Source organism: Setaria viridis, chromosome 4, assembly GCF_005286985.2.
Source record: "Setaria viridis chromosome 4, Setaria_viridis_v4.0, whole genome shotgun sequence".
In the NCBI taxonomy this organism is placed as follows: Eukaryota; Viridiplantae; Streptophyta; class Magnoliopsida; order Poales; family Poaceae; genus Setaria; species Setaria viridis.
This window is the reverse complement of record NC_048266.2, coordinates 1,521,047-1,540,260: the sequence shown is the minus strand read 5'-3', so window position 1 is coordinate 1,540,260 and position 19,214 is coordinate 1,521,047. Positions and strand designations below refer to the sequence as shown.

The 19,214-nt window shown below is 50.9% G+C and overlaps 2 protein-coding genes across 2 annotated transcripts; both read right to left on the bottom strand.

Annotated features, from left to right (window-relative positions):
• Window positions 1–836: 836 nt before the first annotated feature.
• LOC117851333 (probable lysophospholipase BODYGUARD 3) lies at window positions 837–5,147 on the bottom strand. The gene is made up of 3 exons (XM_034733131.2): window positions 3,861–5,147; window positions 3,558–3,763; window positions 837–1,618 (listed from the first exon to the last, which is right to left on the bottom strand). The coding sequence occupies exons 1-3, from the start codon at window positions 4,848–4,850 to the stop codon at window positions 1,291–1,293; spliced, it is 1,524 nt and encodes a 507-aa protein (XP_034589022.1). The 5' UTR covers window positions 4,851–5,147; the 3' UTR covers window positions 837–1,290.
• An 8,641-nt stretch (window positions 5,148–13,788) lies between these two features.
• On the bottom strand, window positions 13,789–15,925 carry LOC117851636 (uncharacterized). The gene is made up of 7 exons (XM_034733491.2): window positions 15,730–15,925; window positions 15,538–15,627; window positions 15,284–15,438; window positions 14,722–14,842; window positions 14,508–14,627; window positions 14,357–14,427; window positions 13,789–14,280 (listed from the first exon to the last, which is right to left on the bottom strand). The coding sequence occupies exons 1-7, from the start codon at window positions 15,841–15,843 to the stop codon at window positions 14,040–14,042; spliced, it is 912 nt and encodes a 303-aa protein (XP_034589382.1). The 5' UTR covers window positions 15,844–15,925; the 3' UTR covers window positions 13,789–14,039.
• Between the last annotated feature and the right edge of the window lie 3,289 nt (window positions 15,926–19,214).

Here is a 19,214-nt window from a genome sequence, read left to right as displayed (position 1 = left end):
TTGCCGTGCAGCATCCACAGCTCCACCTCAAGTACTCGCGGTCTAGCGACCTCGCGTCCGCATCGTTGTCGCCGCCCCTGCTGTTTTCTTTCTTTGTCTTTTTTGAGCCAAAGCGCCTAAACATTAGGCTGCGTCCCGGATCATAGCCCAAGGACAATGCCGACTCGTACAATGTGGATGGGCCTTTAAAAGGGCCCAAAGGGACCTTTCAGACCAATGTGGCCCATATAGAGACATTTTTTAGACGTGCCATAGATTGGGCTTCATTATTTAAATGAACTGGGCTTCAAGTGAACGTCGTTGAGCTGTATACATGGCTTATTTCCGTGTTTATATTGGACTGAAGACACCGAAGTGCTGCAACCATCCTCCCAATTTCGTGCTGAATTTTCTGAACAAGAGTACAAGATGACCAAGGTCTCGATGCGAGGATGCAGGGGAATGATGGAGTAAAACTAGGTCTGCAGACGTGAAGATGGAGACTATTCTGAACTCTGAAGTCTTAACAATTGAGCACAACAATGCGGACACATAATCACCGGGAAAATTATGGCGAGACAAGTAGAGAATCGGTTGCCACATTGGTGAGATGGAATCAGTCCCTTTCGCCTCCTTTAAAGGCCGAAATATGCGAACGGCGGATGAATCCATAGGAGGAGGAGGCCCGACGGAGGAAATCGTGGCTGTCTATCATGTCACAGCTCACAACAGACAGGTACGTGTGGCAGTAGAGCAGTACGAACACGAGTCTGTTTCGAAAACCAACTTCTGCAGCTTAATCAATTCCGCCTTGACGTTTACAAATTGATGGTGTTGAGTTGGTGACAAAAGCTAGCTAGCTGAACGCCAAGTCGCCAACCAACTTGTTGGTCCAATCAAACAATCAATACAGACTCGTATTATAATCCAGGACACTTTGTATACCACCAGAAAAGAAAAGAAATTAAAACAGCTACTACTTTTTTGTATATAAAACTCTGCAGCAGGGTACCGTACAATCGCTCATCCTATCATACAAAGTTTCTTCCTTTTTCTTGCTGCGTGATCTCATGGCATTGCAGAATTTGCAAGGGTAAAACATTGACGTTATTGCATCTTTGTTCTTTACAGGCCATTAATCGACCTCGCTCGATCTTCGTCTCCCGTTTCTGTGCATTGTTGTCGGACGACGACGGATCAGTATACCAGATGATAACCAGCTGTATGTAAACGACGACGATACATGTCCAAGAAGCAGGAAGCACAGGGTGACTGCAACTGCAAGCTAGCTAGCTTTAGCTTTAGCTTTAGCTACTCGGCGGCGGCGCTCCTCCAGATGGCCTCGAGCTCGGCGGCGAAGAGCTCCTCCTGCCCGACGATGATGGTGATGTGGTCCTTGCGGTCGTAGACGGTGACGCGGGCGCGGGGCACCCGGGCGCCGACGGCCAGCGTGCACTCGACGGGGAGCAGCTCGTCGTCGCGGCCGTGGAAGATGGACACCTTGCAGGAGAGCTCCGACGAGAGGACGTCGAGGTAGGCGTCCATCCGGGCGGCGCTGCCGCAGATGATGTTGTGGAGGGTGTGCCACGCCGCGTTGTGGGTGTGGCACATGAACGCCTCGATCAGGAACGTCCGCACCCTGCATGTTATGATCAGATCATCACATGGTTACGAATTGCGGCCTGGTGTGGCCCACGGCGGCGGCCATGACTCGCACCATAAACTCGAGTTGCCAGTGCAGCTCCGAACGCAGCCTGGAGTGGGCCATGCGTGCGCGTGTACTTGCACAATCTCATGCCGGTAGTAAAGCAAAACAAAACAAAAAAATAAAAAAACAATCTTGCAACTCCGAACCAACTTAACTACCAGATCTCAGTCACTGCAATGTGGATGGAGACGGACCCACAGAACACACACTTGCATTGCAGATTTGCAGTGCTGCACACTTGCAAGTTGCGATTGCACTGCCCTACCCTGCAGGGAATTGAACCTTCTGCCTGCAACTGTGCGAGCAGAACAGAGCGTCAGGGTTTGTTTACTGGCCGTAAAGGACAAGCAGGCACTGACAGCCTCCGCAGGTTGTTGCTAGGCCCCCACTGATCTCCCCCTGCCCGTACCAGTGTACTCTCCTTCTCCTACCGGCTACCGTTTCTCCCCCATCCTTGACCGTGCTCGCTTGAAAAGACGGAGACGAAGCCTTTGCCCTCAAGAAAGATACGTGGGGTGGGTGGGTACTGGGTGAGCCCAGCTACCACAAACGAAGGCAAGTGCACGGTACCCTGACCAACCTGCTAGACCACCGTAGCAGGACACTAGCGCAGCAGCACCCCGTGTCGTGACCACGCCGGCCGCCGAATCTATCCCGGAAACGGCAACCCCAACCCCAAGCGGGGATGCCCAGGGAAACCCTGTCATCTCCCCCGCGGATGACACAGATTTTTGAGGGCCGGCCCGGCCGGGTGCGCCGAATAATTGCGGGGCGTGACCGTGATGTGGAGGGGGGTTAAGGCGGGGGACCATGTGGCCGGCGCCGCCGATCTAGGCCGGGGGTCGCCGTCGCCGCCGTGCTGGGCTGTCTCTGCCTCTCTGGGTCAGGCCGCATGACATGATATAGCATCACATAAATCCCGGCGGCCGGGGTTAAATGGACTTAAACTTGGCACAATTATGCATCACATATAAGACTATAAGAAAGGTTGTCGCTCATGCACGGTAGCTGCTGCTATTCCAAGCTTCCTAGGCGTGTTCCTAGGATTAGTAGGACGGTGGATGGTTACGGTGCGAATTTGGATTGAATGCCGCCGTGTTTGGCGATCAGGTTAGCCTGCGCGAGGGACGCACGACGCGCCGTCTCGTCTGCGCCGGCCGCCGGCGAACGGCATTTTCAGGCGCGGTGGCCGCCATTTAATGGGGGCTGAAAGCGATCGGGAGCAACAATAAATAATCATAGGTCGATGGCATGGCATGGCTCCAATGCAAGCCTCCAAATGTTGCTGAAACCGCTGTCTCTTTTGGAGATATCGCGCGCGTTTCCCATCAGGAAAAGAAAGGACGCTCACTTTTGTGGATGAACTGGTAATCTAGTTGTAATCACTCTAAAACTCCTTAAACTCGGAGGAATTCAGTGTGCCATTTCGTTGCTGCTGTACTGGCAGAGGAAATGAGGAAGAGGAAAGGCGTGCAGTGCAGGCCTGGGTACAGGAACGAGTACTGCGAGTGTAGAATACGCCACGGCCAGCTGTGGCCACCATCTACCATGCTAAGTCCGATTCAATGCGGCCAACGTGCTTTTCCTTTTTTTGTTCGAAAGAAAATGTATTTGTTTTTTTTCCTAAGAACAAAAGAAAATCCATTCCTTAGTGGCCGTTTCCGATTGTGTGGCATTCATGTACTTGGCGCCGTGGGCGCGGGTCAGCGAGTGAGTCAGCCCTGTCCCCACGGGGGCCAGACGAGAGCACAGAGCAGCCAGGCACACACAGGAGCAGAGCACCAGCAGGTGGTAGACTAGCCTACCGGTTACTAGGAATAGTAGGAAGATGGGAAAAAAAAAAAAGGAGAACAGAAGAAGAAGAACGGACCTGTTCCTGGTGAGGATCCTGAAGAGTCTGTCCCAGACGCGGTGGTGCCGGCAGATGGTGAGGCAGATGGTGCGGCTCACGTGCTCGTACCAGCACGCCATGGACGCCCCGAACGCGATCGGCGGCCACACCCGCCGCGGCGCCACCCGCCGCATCACGTACTGCGTCGCCGCGCCCGCCTCCGACTCCGGCACCGGGAAGTACGGCTGCATGCAACGCACATGTTCCGTTCCGTCGTCACCCAAGGCCAAATAAGCAAGTTAGCAATAAATTACAGAACTCCGGCCATCGCCGCCGACGTACCGGCGCGAGGAGGGTGAGCGACTTGACGGCGTCGGGGTACTTGACGGCGAGTGCGAGGGCGAGCACGGATCCCAGCGAGTGGGCGACGACGTGGAAGGACCCGAGGCGGTAGCGCTGCAGCACGGAGCGCTCGATCATCTCCACGTGCTCCCGCAGCGTGTAGAGCGACTCCGCCGGCTTGGGGCTCCGACCGAACCCCAGCAGGTCCACCGCGAACATCCGGTACCGACCCCGCGCCGCCGCGCTGAACGCCGGGAACACCGTCTCCGTCCAGAACACCGACGACGAGATGAAACCGTGGATGAACACCACGTCCTCCACCGCCACCCCCTCCGCTGCCGGCGCCCCCGGCGGCGGCGCCTGCACGTGGACGTAGAGGTGGGACGCCGAGCGTGGCGCGGCGCTCCACGCGTGGCAGACCTTGCAGTCACAGTCGGACCAGCACGGGGCCTGCCGGGGCGGGCGCGGGGGGCGGTCCATCTTGCCGCGGATCATCTCGGCGATTGCGGGGCTGACGGTGAGCGCCGGCGCGGCGGGGCCGGCGCCCTTCCTGGTGGCGTCGGCAAGCAGAGACGGCCGCACGTACAGCGTGTCGGACACGTCCTCCAGCTGCATCTTGGCCGACGACGCCGACAGCCGCACCACCTTGGGCCCCGGCGCCGCCGCGGCCGCCTCTGGGGGCACGAGGATCCGCGGGCCGGCGCCGTCACGCGCCGCCGCGGTGCAGTAGCACGCCTTCCACTCCGCCTCCACGGCGTAGTCCACGAGCTTGTACACCAGGCACAGCACCACGTCCAGCACGTCCAGCACCGAGAACACCACCAAGCTCACCGCGCAGTTGAGCGCGCCGCCCGCCGCCGCCACCAGCGCCGCCACCGACACCCGCTCCCCCTTCTTCCCAGCACCAACACCACCGCCTCCTCCTGCCCCCATGGCCGCCGCCGCCGCTGCCGCCGCCTTCTCTTGCCACACGCAGGTGGCAATGTGCATTGCTCCCCGGCGGGCTCCTGATGATCTCTCTCGACCTCGGCAGCCGTCAGCAAGCACAACCGACGGCGGCCGCAGGCTCTCAGCTGTAGCTGGCTGCGTACAGCTAGCTTAGCTAGTAGCTGAGGCGCAGGGGGGAAGCTGCCTGCTTTTTGTAAGAGTGACGGAGGCGCCCGCGAGGGTTTAACTCGGAGGAAGAAGAAAGGCGCGCATTTAAGCGCGGTTGGAGGCGGGCGGGCGGGTGGTTTCTTGCGCCAGTTCCGTTAGGGGGCGTCTGGGCAAAGGGTTTGGCGGGGTTAAATAGAAAAGAGTGTGGGTTTGGGTTGGGGATGATTGCCACACCGCCCGCCACCGCCTTGCAGCAGCTGAAAGCTATGCATCATCCAGCGGCATTTAATGGAGGTTTCCCGGACCAGGGTTAACGGTTCATTATTTGGTTGGGTTCGAGCAGTATATAGTCTTCTCCTTTTTGACTTGGATGGCCTCATCCATGACCGTGTGAGAGGAGTTGAAAGTTGATGGTTTTTTTTTTCTTTCGGGTAAAAAGTTGATGGGCTTCGCAAGCCTGCATGATAAAAATAGTAATGATGAATTTGTCATGTGTGATAAATATGCATGCATTGACTGTTCACGTTGTAAAGGAATTCACCTGTCGCAAATATGCATCTATGTTGCATAAGTGATGCCTCTATTTTTCTTGGTTGTCATTCAGCACGCTGTACCGAGGTGTTCGTACCGACAAATACACGTAAATACACATGGACGTTACTTCTCATAGATTTAAAAAGTGTATTTTGATCGTGTGCTTCAAGTTGCAGGCTCAGTTTTTACCCGGAACCCATGTTTTTTAGAAAGGGAGACGAGTGTGTATTTCTGGTGTCACCTTAATTGAAGAGAGTAATAAGCGTCAACGATATAAAAATCTTGACAAAATTAGAAAATGAATTGTGTTTCAGTTTAATAAACTATTTCAATAAAAAGGAAATCAACACCGTCTGAAAGCATAAAAAAAGAAAGAGGAAATTATGTAGGGTGCCATATGCCGTGAACTTTCTCCAAGAAAGAAATCATGGCGGGTGAGCTGAGCACGAAAGAGTGCGGCGATGCAGTATCTGCTGGCAAACGGCAACACGCTCCCAGCAGTGGCTTGTGCACTTGTGCTGATCAACTCTCACTGCCAATCACGCCTACCGCTAGCAACATTTAGTGTAAAAATAATACGTGCTGTTAATAAGGTGTTAAAATATACGTGCTGGCCAGTGGGGGAGAAAATTACAAAAAAAAAACAGGAGTAGAAGTCTGGGCACTGGGCATATGCCAAAAGAGAATGGTCAGCCACACGGAAACGCATGCTGCTGACAGTACCCTGTCTGCAGGCAGCTCTGCTGTTACTGCGCTCTCATCCCCTTGTCTTGTTTTTCATGTGCAGACGCACGCAACGTTTAATTTGCTCTCTTTTCATTCATTTATCTCTCACGTGCACTCAAAGTCGCTACTGAACTCTGCTGGGCGGCGACGCGAGCCAGGCTGCCAGGGTGACCGTTGACATTTTGGGAACCTTTTCTTTTTCTTTTTTTCGTTTTTTGGGGTCAGGGATGGCCGGATCATGGATGGATGTGGCTGCTGCAGGCCGCAGCACCTGACCGGCGACGAGGAAGTGAAGTTACTGCAGCCGCACCAGAGTGAGCGGTGGGTGGCGGTTCACGGGTTGAGCCGCCGGGCACCGAGAGGCAGTGTCAGTGAGCTCGGGGGTCGGGGCATCATTTGCAGCAGCGGATGGCAGCAGGCGGACCGGGTCATCGCGTCCGTCTCCCCTTTCCGGCGACCCGTCGGTCAGGTTGACTAGTCGGCGTTCTCTCGGCCATTGTCGTCGTCGTCGTCTCGTCGGCCGGCCTCCCGAACCAACACCGCGTGGGCCATGGTCCATGCCAAGTTGAATCGGCATGCAGGCAGCCTGGCACTGCCGCGCCGTGCGTCACTGGCGAGGGGAACCCCGATCGTTGTGGTCACCATGTAGGTGGAAGCTAGGGACGGTGCGCGGGCGTGTGGCCTGTGACTGACTCATTGCGAGTGTCACAAAGTTGCTGGATCGCTTTGTCAAGAAGAAGAAGAAGAAGAAGAAGCTGCTGAATGGCATGGTGGTGACTGGTGACATCAGAGCCACCGGCGCCGATCAAGTTGCATTCCGTGCACGCAGCCGCCGCCCGCCGGCGGGGACCTTCCGGTCTGGGGACGCTGGAAACGACGAATCCCCCTCCGGGCCCGGGCCCGGCGCTGATCGATCGAGGACGGAGAAACTAGTGGTTGGCTGTGGAAGAAATCGCCACGTACAGGGCGGGCCTCGGTTAGTCGTTGTCGCTTCATCTCAATCCTGGACTTTGGAGTTGATGAATCGTCGAGTCTGCACTGTGGCCCTGTGTTGCGGAGCTGACACGTTCGTATCCATGCCTGGAGTTGGTTGCTTGCCTTTATGCTTGATGCAGGCAAGACCACCTGTTCGCCGATAAAAGTTGGTACGCCCACATGCGTTTCAGAGAGGTTCTGATGCTTCAGCCACACTGACCGAAGGAAGTGAGTGACTTGATAGAAAAATGTTCCCTGGGTTGCTACCTAGAAAGAATTCCATTTGTACAGATAAGAAACAACTCTGCTATATTTCAAGGACAACCGCACTGCCGCAACTGCACATGGAGCATATCCATCCACCGCTCATAGAAAGAAGATGAACTACCAGTGACAAACATTGGTACAAAATACAACACAATCTCTCGTTCAGAAAACATTGCTAAAATCTGGAGGCATGCACGGCGGTGAACGCCTATAGCGAGACAGCAACCGAACAAGGCTGAATGGCCGGTGCCATTTTCAGATAGCATGGGGCGGCACAGCCGACTGTGCTGCTACAAACGCCGATGGTCCAAAGACACCGACCGACCTGATGGAACCATTTCTGGGTCTGTATGATCTGTGGATGGATGAAGAGAGCGTGGTCGGCCGAAGCGACCGGATGATCATCAGGAACGATCCGCACCGATCGATCGGTGAAAGCGAATTACGACGCGGTTATCCGTAAGCTGCACAGCGATCCTGGAGACGACGCCGGCCTATCTGATATCTCGTAGACTCTGCCACAGCATGGGCGTGCGTGATGGAAGCTCTTCGTCCCTGCTGAGAACCTGAAACCCATGATCGGATTAATAGCATGAGCATGGCTGCAAGGTACTCTTTACCTCTTCGTCGTCAGACTTAATCTCCGTTGCATTGATCCGGTGGCTGGATAGCTCCCCCGTTGCGACGAGCAGCAGTGGTCTGATGGATCGATCCATGCCTTGAATTGAAACATCATGTGGTACCATGCGTGTACAGGTGGGTGTATATGATGCATCTGTTGAGAATTTTGTCTCTTGGGCTCTTGATGTATGTAGCTGTCTCTTGTGAGATCCCCACTTTGCATAACTGCATACTGTTAAGGGCACTGTTAGGGATTCTGCTATGGCTTTTTTCTTGCTTGGAAGCAACAACAACATAGGCTTCACATTATTTCACAGATGATGTGTATGTTCATTAGACTTCTTGTAATAGTAGGAGAAATATAATCAGGAATGCTGGTGTGAGAGATAACACAAAATGATGGAACATCATCATGTCTCCGGCGGCTAGCAGGGATTCAAGTAAAATTGAGCCAGCAGGAAGGCATCTGGTGAACTTGTTGGTAAATGCAAAAGGAGGTCACCACTATTCATATGCACTTCCATTCTCATTGTCCTGTTTTGCAACCCTTCAGTTCATTCTGGACATTAATTGTGGGGTTGGCCATGTGTTGTCCACCAACTAAAATTGTTCAGGAAAAAAATGTTTTTTAAAGAAGGAAATTTTGTTTTATTTACCAACTATACAGCAGTACCTTGTAATGGCATATCATTTGGCATATCTTGGAATTTTTTCCCCCTGTGCTAATAATCTAGGCCATTTATTGGCAGCACTGTTACTCGGGTGCTCAGCTCACTGATGCTGACATTTCCTTTCAATTATATTCATGAGAACTAGCCAGATCAGCTAGACATTGCGTTCATATTAATCTCGAAATATTCTGGAAAAGGCGAGGAGACTAAACCGGAAACCAATCATACGCCATGTAGTAGCAGTAGCATGTCCTAACGGGTTCTTGTTTGTTGGTGGCCTCATTTAATTTGGGGTCACTGGGTATTGCTGATTACCAGCATGATCATATCTTTTCAGCAAAGCATCCATGCCCCTGTTTAATTATTATATAAGCACGCCATCATTAGCTGTCCGGTTACACAACCAATAAACTGATGCAAAGTTCAACAGAAAGTTATTATGTTCATCAGGTCCGGGGGGGGGGGGGGGGGGGGGGGGGGTGAGAAATACTCGGTGTGCATCAGACAGACTGAATGAAGTGCTGAACTGAGCTACATGTGCAACCATTGCTTGGGTACATACATGAACTGATTTGTAGAACCAAGCAAAAGGATGTTTTTAGATGCATGGCAGACCCCTGCGGCTGCAGGACTCTGCCAAAGAGGAGCAGAGCAACATGCATGAAGTCGATCTCAGTTTGCAGGAACAGGGAATTCCTACCAGAATCAAATCATGCAAGATTCCTCCATGCAACAAAATGTCATCGGAAACACACATATGGAGCTTGGGTGAACACCTGACATTCACATATCTCATGCCCAGGTGAGGAAACCGGGAAAGGTGTCGACAATTACGTTACCTACACGCTAGAACGAACCCTACCGGTACAAACTTGCAGTGATCTCCTGTTATGTGCTGCTGTTCACCGGCGGCGAGGTTGGGCAGCTCTGCAACCAGCCACATTGTCGGCTGCACTAACCCCCTATAAACACTGCATCTCCCTGTATTTTCCCCTCAAAATTGTATGCTTTCTTTCTTGCAGAGTTGTGATTAGGTTACCGAGAGCAGGGATAACAAAGGCTACTAGTGTCTGGTTGAAGTAGCCGGGCGTGGGCAAGCATGGTGGAATGGAAATGGTGGTAGGGCACAGGCCGGACAGAGGGTGAGAGAGGCTAGCAACTAGCAATGCCGGCATGAGCTCCGAAAGCAAGGGCCTCGTCTGTCTCGTCTCATCTGATCGATGTGCTGCGTAACCACCCGTGTCTCCAGGACGATTGACCACTAGCTTTCAACCCTCGTTCTATCGTCTCTCTTCTCATTGCTTGCCCCATGCTTAGCACCTTCCCTCCCTCCCATTTAAGAGGCCGGAATTGCAGATGAACTCGTGTTCCGTTCTGATGATAGAGAGAACACAATTGCATGCATCGGAGTTTTTATTTATATACATGTACATGTATACAAATATGGTGTATATACGAGAAAGCGATGGCCTCTTGTGGCCCCCCCGGTTGTCCAGGCCCCTGAGACTTTTGTTTCCTCCCTGCACAAAGAAGGAGCTTGGTCGGTCATCCACCGGTTGTCCTGTTGGCTTGGCTTTGTCTGGTCCACGGCAGTACGGCACACGGCGACTCGCGTGCACACACGGTACACAGCTAAAAAAGGCACACTAATGTATTGAAAAAAAAATTGAAAATATGCTCCGGGCTTTTGAAAATTATTAAAATCATCATGAAATTCCTGCGTTCCAAACATAGCCCCGTGTATCACAAAACTTATGGTTGCATAGATCACATCGTGTAACCACAGAACATGAAACCATGCACGATGCATCTCCTATATACGATGAGTGACTTCATCCTGGTGCAACCGACGCCTACGTCTCCTGGATCTCTGTACAGTAGACGACGCACGCATGCAGTGGGCACCTCCCGGCCGGCGAATTGAAGCGCCATTAGCGCCACCTGCCGTGGTGCGCACAGTACTAGTCCGCGATAGCATGTTATGTGACTGAGAAAGAGCTGCATCTGTAGGTGCCAAGTACAATTATTGGCCAGCTGATCCATGCATTATGCCTCCGGCCCAACTCATACTGATTCCCCACGATCAATTGCATCGTCGTCGATCAATGCCTCACCGAACCAGCCTAAAGCGATCGAGGAGCCTAACGAGAGGGTCACGAGCCTGTGATTTGCATAATGTGCTCGATCGATCTATGGTGTCACGTCCCTATCTTGGATTTGAATGAATGAATGAATGGATCGGTTTAGTTTTAGTATGGGGTGTGGTTAGGGTTTGGAGATCGCTCCCATTTTTTGCATCATATAAGGTAGTAGTGCAGTTGTTCAATTCTCCTCCAAGTGCGGTGGATGATGGGGATGGCTGCTCCTTCCGTTCTGCTGCTGCTGCTAGCTAGGATTGAAGTACCGTGTAGAACTGCTCGATCGTGATTACTCGCTCCGTCGCTCTACTTAATTGCTGTCTTTGTGTACGTTAACCAAGAACGAAATTTGGCGGCAAAAGAACATGGAATGGTTTTGACAAGATGTCCAACCCAACCGACACGACAATACACATACAGGCGCATCAAGGAACTCCGGTCGAAGCGACGCCATTGGGGAGATCGGAGGAGGGCTGCTATGGAGCGCGATGATTGCAGCCGGGTCGGCCATTAATGGCACCCGAAGAGGTTGGAGCCTGCCGTGCCGCAGAGATGAGGCTTCGTCTTCGACGTCGTCGCAGCTGGAAAGTACAGCTGCCATACCCGGCACGTACGACCGACGTGCCAACACATGCCGTGCACCGTGGGGTTGACATCTGGGCCCCACGCCCCGTACATGTTTGAAACAGGCCGTTAATCTGGGCAAAACTCAGGCCTTGTTTAGTTCCCAATTTAGGAGTGGTAAAATTATCATTTTTCCATAAATGCGCAACTGTATCATTTCGTTTGTATTTGTGAATTATTGTCCAAACATTGACTAATTAGGCTCAAAAGATTCGTCTCGTAAAGTACAACAAAACTGTGCAATTAGTTTTTGATTTCATCTACATTTAGTACTACATGCATGTACCGCAAGTTTGATGTGACGGAGAATCTTCTTTTTGCATAGTGTCAAAGTTGGGATTTTGGAGGGAAGTAAACAAGGGTTCATGCGATCGAGAGCATGGGGTACCTAATTTCCATGAATTCAAACTTGTCCTGAGCAGGTGAGCTAGCTACGGCCTACGGGTACACCGTTTGGGTTTGGAGTTTGGACACGCATGCGATGGAGAGAGCATGGGGTACCTAATTTTTGTGGTCACCGATGGATATTGATTGGTGAAAGTGACACAGCCAGGAACACCGGAACACAGGATGGTACGGCACCTGGCGTCACTCACGCCTATGATATGGACCCTGCACCTGTACACTTGGATCTACACTTGCCCACTACACTACCAAAATGTGCTCAGCTTGATCATGGCCAAAACAATATACCCCTGACAAACAACGAATTTCTGCCACTCTTTTTCTCAATAATGCTCTTTTGAGTTATCCAGATGAGTTCCACTGCATCACAAAACGAGTAAACAGAGAGAAATCCATGTTATAAATTACTACCGACGTTTCGGATAGCCAAATTGGCATGCAATTACTCATATCATGGCAACCAGTTTACTGCCCTCAAAAGGTTGGGTCTTCATAGGAGTATTTCGCATGGTGTTCAAATCACGGGGAGGCATGTCTCATTAATCATTTGGATTTAAGCCGCCCACGAATAAGTGACCCACCATAATGCTCATTCTCTCGACAGAATTGGGGGCTTTCCTAATATGCGCCTCAAGGGTGGGTGGGTATCTTGTGACATCAGATGCCATTTCGCGGTCACAGGAATGGACAAACGCCATTAGGTACATCCAACTCAATGCTCAACAGGAACATGCGTCTCATAGCAGCCCTCTCTCGGTTTGGGTCACTCGAGTACTCAACTGGGACAGCAATTTCACAAGAAAGCACAAGGGCGTACCCTCTGGTGATTTAACAATCTCATAGAGGCAATCAGAATCAGCTCTTACCTCAGCTACCAGCAATCTTTTAGTATTAGAGTGCAGTAATCAAGTCTGAGAGGTCACATGGTAGGAGGAGAAGATTTCTTTCTTTACCTTGCATGCATTCAGAGTGGCAAGCAGAAAAGCGAAGGAGATTGGCGCTGTCCAGGATCAGACTTCCACTCTCAGAAGGTTGAGTAGGGTATTCACACTTCTGGCATTGATAAATTCGGTCCGTTGGAGCTGCCACTTCTCCCATGTTGCCAAGTTAAGGTAATAAGGACTAGGTAGTCAGGTAGATATTTCCTCTAACAATTAAGCTACAAGAAACAGGATTCCAACAGAAAGCAGCAGTCCTTTTCCATGGACCTTTCACTGGTTAATAAAGATTGTTCAGTGATACAAGCAAGCCATGCTGCCGACCTTTGCTTTGCGCTCGGCTACAATAAATCTTATTTGCCATTCTTCTCATGGTTAATAATGTATAGTTCACATGTTTTGCATCGTTATGTGCTTCTTGTTTGATCAGTTGTTATGATGTGCAACAGTGCAAGAATAACAACTTGAACAAGTAACATACTGTACGAGCTGCCAAAAAAAAAACCAGGAAACAATGGTAAAGGGGACAGGAAGAACAGTTGCGACACAGTTCTAGGATGGGAATGGGTAACAATTGATCAACAGGCCATTCAAAGGCTGCCTAGCTTTTGTACTAGAGAGCTCAGATTAGTTGGGGGCCCGTCGATGGCAATGGGAGGTTATGACGAGACAAAGACACAAGCAGAACCACCTTCCACTAAAGTACGGCTTACTTTTGGAAAATATGGCATGACATAACAGAAGCATTTGCTTTCATAGGTTGATCGCCAGTGGTTCAGGCCCATATTGATATCATTAGCCTTGCTGACCCATGTATTTATGGGCCGAATTGCTGAAGATATCAATATGGGCTGAACCACTATTGAAGTGCTGAACATTTTGTTCCATTTTGATAAAAAGCTGCAGAATAAAAGGATATAGGTGCGAATCCAAAGACAGAAACTTGTGGTTCACTTGATTAGGAACAACATGATGCCTGTCTGATTGTAACACGATTCACATGATTAGTAACAGGATGACTGCCTGACTGTAGCCAGTTCAGAAACTAAGACCTGACACCTGAGTTCAGTTTCACATAAACTACTCAAACTAGGAGTTTATCCAAAGAGAGCTGAAACTAGTAATTAAGGCGATGATAAACTAGCTCTACTGGATGAAACAGACCAATAACACACTCCACAAATGCTAGGCATCATTATCATCTTCTTCTGGCTTCACAAAGAATTCTATGTGAGCGATTCGGCTTGTCTGTTCAGTTCCTCCACCAATATTACGGAAGTATGGCATACCTGGCCTGGCAAGTGAAATCAGGTGCTGGATTTTCAGCATCCCTCCCCTTCCAATTGTGACCTTAGTCCTACGATTCTCCTTCATGACACTACTGGGGATATTTGAGGTAGTTGCACGAAGAAACTTGTATTTATACCTTGAAGAAAACAGTACGGACCGCAAATTAGCAGAGAGCAGTATACCATTTGAGCCTATAGGCACAAGAAATTTACCTGTAAGACACTTCACGGTCACATTGGAACACGATTAGAAGGTCAGTATTTGCATAATAGGGGAACTCGACCTACCAAAGCATGCAAGTAACAGTGAGTTATAAGCACAACTGGAAGCTAAGTGAACAATACATGCCAACTTGTAGCAAACCTGCAAGTCGCCATGACCTTCACCTTTGAAAACAACTGTTGGAGGATCTGGTTGCATTCGAATCTGAATGCTGGAACCTGGCCATTCAAGGTCATCGATTGTTTCTTTCAGGACGGCAGACTGAAATTTCAGGCAGTGAATCACGTATTCCTGGTAAACTAAAACACATTTGGTGTGTAGTGCGAACAAATAGATACAAATGCATTGGGAGTACCTTAACGGTAAAAGTGACTGGTGTATTCCCATCATGCTCAAAATTGTAATCCCAGGAGATTGTGTCTGGAATTCTGGTTCTGATTTCTGCATACAGACATGCATCTGGGGAGTCCACTGATCTGCATTGACATTACCAGAGTCCCTCAAATGGGCAAAATTCCATATGTTTAAATCTGGTTTAAGTTAAATTCATCCCTGCAGCCACTAAAACATCTTAAAATCAACAGAGGAGTTCTAACTTGTGTTAAGGTCAAGATGGTCATAGGAAACTGAAAATCTCAGTCATTCATCTCATCATAGAGCAAGTTTCGCACCAATAACTTTCAGCAGTTTGTCCGAACAAACAAACCTGCTCTTAAATTATATTACAGGCATGGAGAACCAGCTTTATCCTAAAAATTTCCAAGACTAATGTTCTATGTGATAAGTTCTGGAATCTAAACAGGCTCAGCCAGCCCTTAATGGGACCAGGTCGGGCCACAATTCTGCTCAGGTTTTGCCACAATTCTGGATGCATCCACTTAAACGAGCACAACATGAGCACCAGAGTGCACACATACTTGAGGAGAAGCTGCATGTCGGGGCCAGGGTACCGGATCTCGACGGCGGACGCGTGCCCTGGGGCCGAGAAGATGTTGAGGCAGTCGACGAAGAGCCCCAAGCTGAGCCCGAACCGCTCACGCCCGTCCCCCGCATAGTCATACTCCACGAACAGCTGGGGAAAAAAAAGAAAATCCCGAAACATGGGTCGTCAGACCCCCGGGGCGAGATGAGGCATAAACGCAAACACCTGACGGGCAGGGCCGACTCTTACCTCGCGCTTGAGGAAGACCTTGGACTGGAGGCACCCGCTCTCCTCGACGGTGAGCACGATCCCGTGCGCCGACAGCTCCATCACCGCGTCCTGCGCCACGAAAGAAGGAAGGGGTGGGGAGCCGGGTTAGTGCGAGTGGATCGGTGGACTGGGGAAGGAAGGGGGAAGCGAGCGAGCGAGCTATGGGCAGACCTGGTGGCGCTTCCAGCGGACGGAGGAGAGCGCGTCGACCATGCCGTGGACGCAGTCGATCTGGCAGACGAGGTCCGGCGCGTCATCGTCGCGGCCGGACGTCGACGAGCTCATCTCCCCGGCGCGGAGTTGCGCCGTCCCGATTTGCTTTTGCGCGCGCGGTTTCTCGTCTGCCCTGCGCACTTCTCCCGCGCGAACGAATGAAGGTCCCGGGCCCCGTCCTCTTGTTGGGCCCAAACGCACAAAAGGTTGAGTTTCCTCTCTCTCCGTCTGGTACGGCGCCGTTGCAGGCCCAGTACTTGGGCCCAACAAGGCCTAGTGGCTAATGGCTAGCATTTTTTTTGTGTGTGTTGTCTTGCAACAAACCTTTAGCGTTTTTTTTTGTTTTCCTTTTCATTTTTGTGTTGCGGCACGTGTGGCAAGTTTTTTCTTTTTTTATCGAAAGCTCGGAGTGTATCAATGTCACGCGTTCCGTACCATCATGAACATTGTGCAGGCAAGCTCCTGTTGCAAGTTTGCAACGTTTGGCTCGAGAGGCACACGTTCCTAGCATGAGTTTGGTTTTGAGATCCAGCGGATGGGTTGGATCTATTCATTTTTGTGTGTTAAGTTTAACTCATCTCTTATTTAGTTGATAGAGATGAGTCCATTCTAATTTTTTTTCGTTAGAGGGCTGAGGGGTGAGATGGATGTCATTTTAACACTATTAGCAACGGTCCTACCTGTCAGTGCAGGACCTCTTGTCATCCTCTTTCCTTATCTTCGTTCTCTGGCCATCATCCCAACCTCCCCAACAGCGACACCGGCCTACTCCCTGCTCCATCGGCCCCACCGCAGCGGCGCGGCCCCGAACTGCCGTCGTGCGACCCTGCTCCGCCTCTACTCATCACCGCGGCAGCCTAGGCCCGACCGCCGTGCGGCCCCGCCTCCACCACCGCTCCACCGGCCGGCCCCGCCTCCACTCATCCCCGCGGCGGCGCGCCCCTGAACGCCCATGCGGCCCTGCTCCGCACCGCTCCACCGGCTTCCCCTCATCCCCGCGGAGCTCACCTGGGCAGAGGATAAGCTCGACAAGCCAGTGGCGAAGCTCCCTGCACCCTGGGCGACCACCTCTGCGAGCTCCTCTGCGGCACATGGACGGAATCGAGACGGAGCTGACGAGATGGAAGTGGGTCGAGCATATCCGTCCGTTTTGAGCGGATGCAACCAACCTGTATCTATAGAGTATATTCGTTATATTCCCCCAAGGTCCGACTTACCCCGCATGAATTTTCATCCAAACATGGACACGGTCGGCTCTATAATTTTGAAAGCCCTTGTGCAAGTAAGAAGATAAAAGTCCATTGAACTAATTTTTAATATCAAAACTAAAGTATATAGTACAAATAATAAAAATTAATTTGCAATATATGTATAGCTCATAAAACATAACAATAGTGTAACAAAAAACTAAAAACAATAACCATTATGATTGCCTCGGATAAAAATATAATGCTTTGTAAAAAATTGTCTTCGGGCATTTCTTGATGCAAAATCTTCAAGAACAGTATCAAGATTAATGTCGTCCAAAACATCCATCTCAATGCTGCACATAGTCAAACCATTCAATCTTTCTTGCAACATAGTTTATCTCAAACAATTCTATCAATAGTTCCAATTTGGAGGAACTTCTTTAGGCTTATGCTACTGTCACCGGAATAGTTAAGAGAATTCGATATGCAATGGAGACATTCGGGGCGAGGGGTGCAGGCAGGGTCGTGGCAGCAGGAAATGATCAAACGAAACGTCGCCTACGACTTGCCCTCCGCTCAATGGATCAGGTTACATATAATAGAATTGGAAGGGAGAGTTACCTATGACATGGGTTGCTTTGTGATGGGCCTTCAAATGGTTATTATGTCAAATAGAAAATTATATATACTAATTACATATATGGTCTTGGTCCCTAGCTTCATGGGCCCTCGGCGGTCCCACTGCCTGCCCCCCCTAAGAGTCGGGCCTGCCTCCCAGCCGCGCACCTCGCCCGTGCCCTGCCCCCAAACTCCTTTGGTGGCCGTGCCGAGATTCGCGCGAGGCCGAGAGCTCGCTGCGCCGCTGGCGCCTTGTCTTGCCCCGCGCCGCTGCCGTGCCCAGCGCAAGAGGTGGGGAGAGAGGGAGGAGATGGTCGGGCCCACGAGGCAGAGGGGGCGTGGAGATGGTGGGGCCCATGCAGCACAGGATGTGTGCTAGCGGCTCTCGCCAGCCGTAGCCTGAGCACATTCTATTTCCTACGTGGAAGGTTTATAGAGCCTAACTACTAATAAATTTTTTTGAGGGATAATAACTAGTAATAAATGGCCCTTCGTTTCTTCGGCAGTGAAGAAATCAATACGGCGTCAATTGCTGGGCTAGCCGGAGTGGCTTTCAGTTTCAGGGTCACAGTGGTCAGTGGAAAAGAAAACACTCGAGCAGCTGCTGCGAGTCTTCTTGGCCGACATGTGCTCCATCTCCAAATGCCGCCCGACCTATGCCACGCCGTGAGCCCAATACGCAGTTTTGTTTCGTCAGAGTGCGCTTCGTCAGAGTGCGCAGTGGATTCCGATCCTTTCCGCTATACCCACGAGTCGGGGCCATTAGGTTCAGTTCCATCGAAGCTCACAACAATAAGATCTTGACCTAACTCGACCTTAAAGACTAGCCTAGCCTGATGGGTGAGAGCTACCCCACCATCAATTTTCACTGTGGGACTAAACCTAACAATCTCCCCATCACTGATTGGGTCCAACTCTTCCATCACATACAACCCATGTGATCTTCCGAAATCGGGCCCAACTCCAACCCCGTGTGACCCTTCTCCTGAAATCGGGCCCAACTCCAACCCCGTGTGACCCTTCGAAGATGTTCACGAGCTCCCCCATCACCATGTGACCCAGAGATGTTTCAGGTTTCCCGACCTTGAGCCTAACTCAACCCCAAAGACTAGCCTGATGGGTGGAAGACTAACCTGATGGGTGAAGGCTGCCCCATATATTTGTTATACTCCTCTATCGTCAATTTTTAATATGAGATTAAACCTAGCAGCTCCGACCCGGCACCAGCACCCGCACATTGGACTGCCCGTCCTTGCTCTTTCCCAAAGGATTCCGATCGAGCGACGTCACTGAACTTTACGCACAGTATGTGTAGTGTGCGTGCGATGATCCTTGGACCGGATTCTTTCTTTAGGGCCCATATAAAGAATCCCAGGATAAGCCTAGGTTTGGTTGCTCCACGTCTTGCTTGTTTATACGTACAACACACTAGCCGCTAGCCGGGCGGCAGGTGCACGCTGCATCATCACACAATCATCTTTGCAGAGTTTTCTGAGCCAACAAGCTTACTTATATATAAAATAAGGGGGCTATCCGATTCGGTATATGCACGGAAAATTAAAAGAAAGCACGCGGGCCGTTTGTTCTCTGATGGGAAATTAGGTCTATCGGCTATCGATTAGGTCACGGGGCGCT

Excerpts from the sequence above, each read along its gene's own strand:
- LOC117851333 (XM_034733131.2), bottom strand. The coding sequence starts at position 4,850 with ATGCACATTGCCACCTGCGTGTGGCAAGAGAAGGCGGCGGCAGCGGCG. Across the intron at positions 3,764-3,860 it reads CGCTCACCCTCCTCGCGCCG|CCGTACTTCCCGGTGCCGGA; the intron begins GTACGTCGGCGG and ends CGTTGCATGCAG. Across the intron at positions 1,619-3,557 it reads AGGATCCTCACCAGGAACAG|GGTGCGGACGTTCCTGATCG; the intron begins GTCCGTTCTTCT and ends CATAACATGCAG.
- LOC117851636 (XM_034733491.2), bottom strand. The coding sequence starts at position 15,843 with ATGAGCTCGTCGACGTCCGGCCGCGACGATGACGCGCCGGACCTCGTC. Across the intron at positions 14,843-15,283 it reads GACATGCAGCTTCTCCTCAA|ATCAGTGGACTCCCCAGATG; the intron begins GTATGTGTGCAC and ends ATGTCAATGCAG. Across the intron at positions 14,628-14,721 it reads CAGTCACTTTTACCGTTAAG|TCTGCCGTCCTGAAAGAAAC; the intron begins GTACTCCCAATG and ends CTGAAATTTCAG.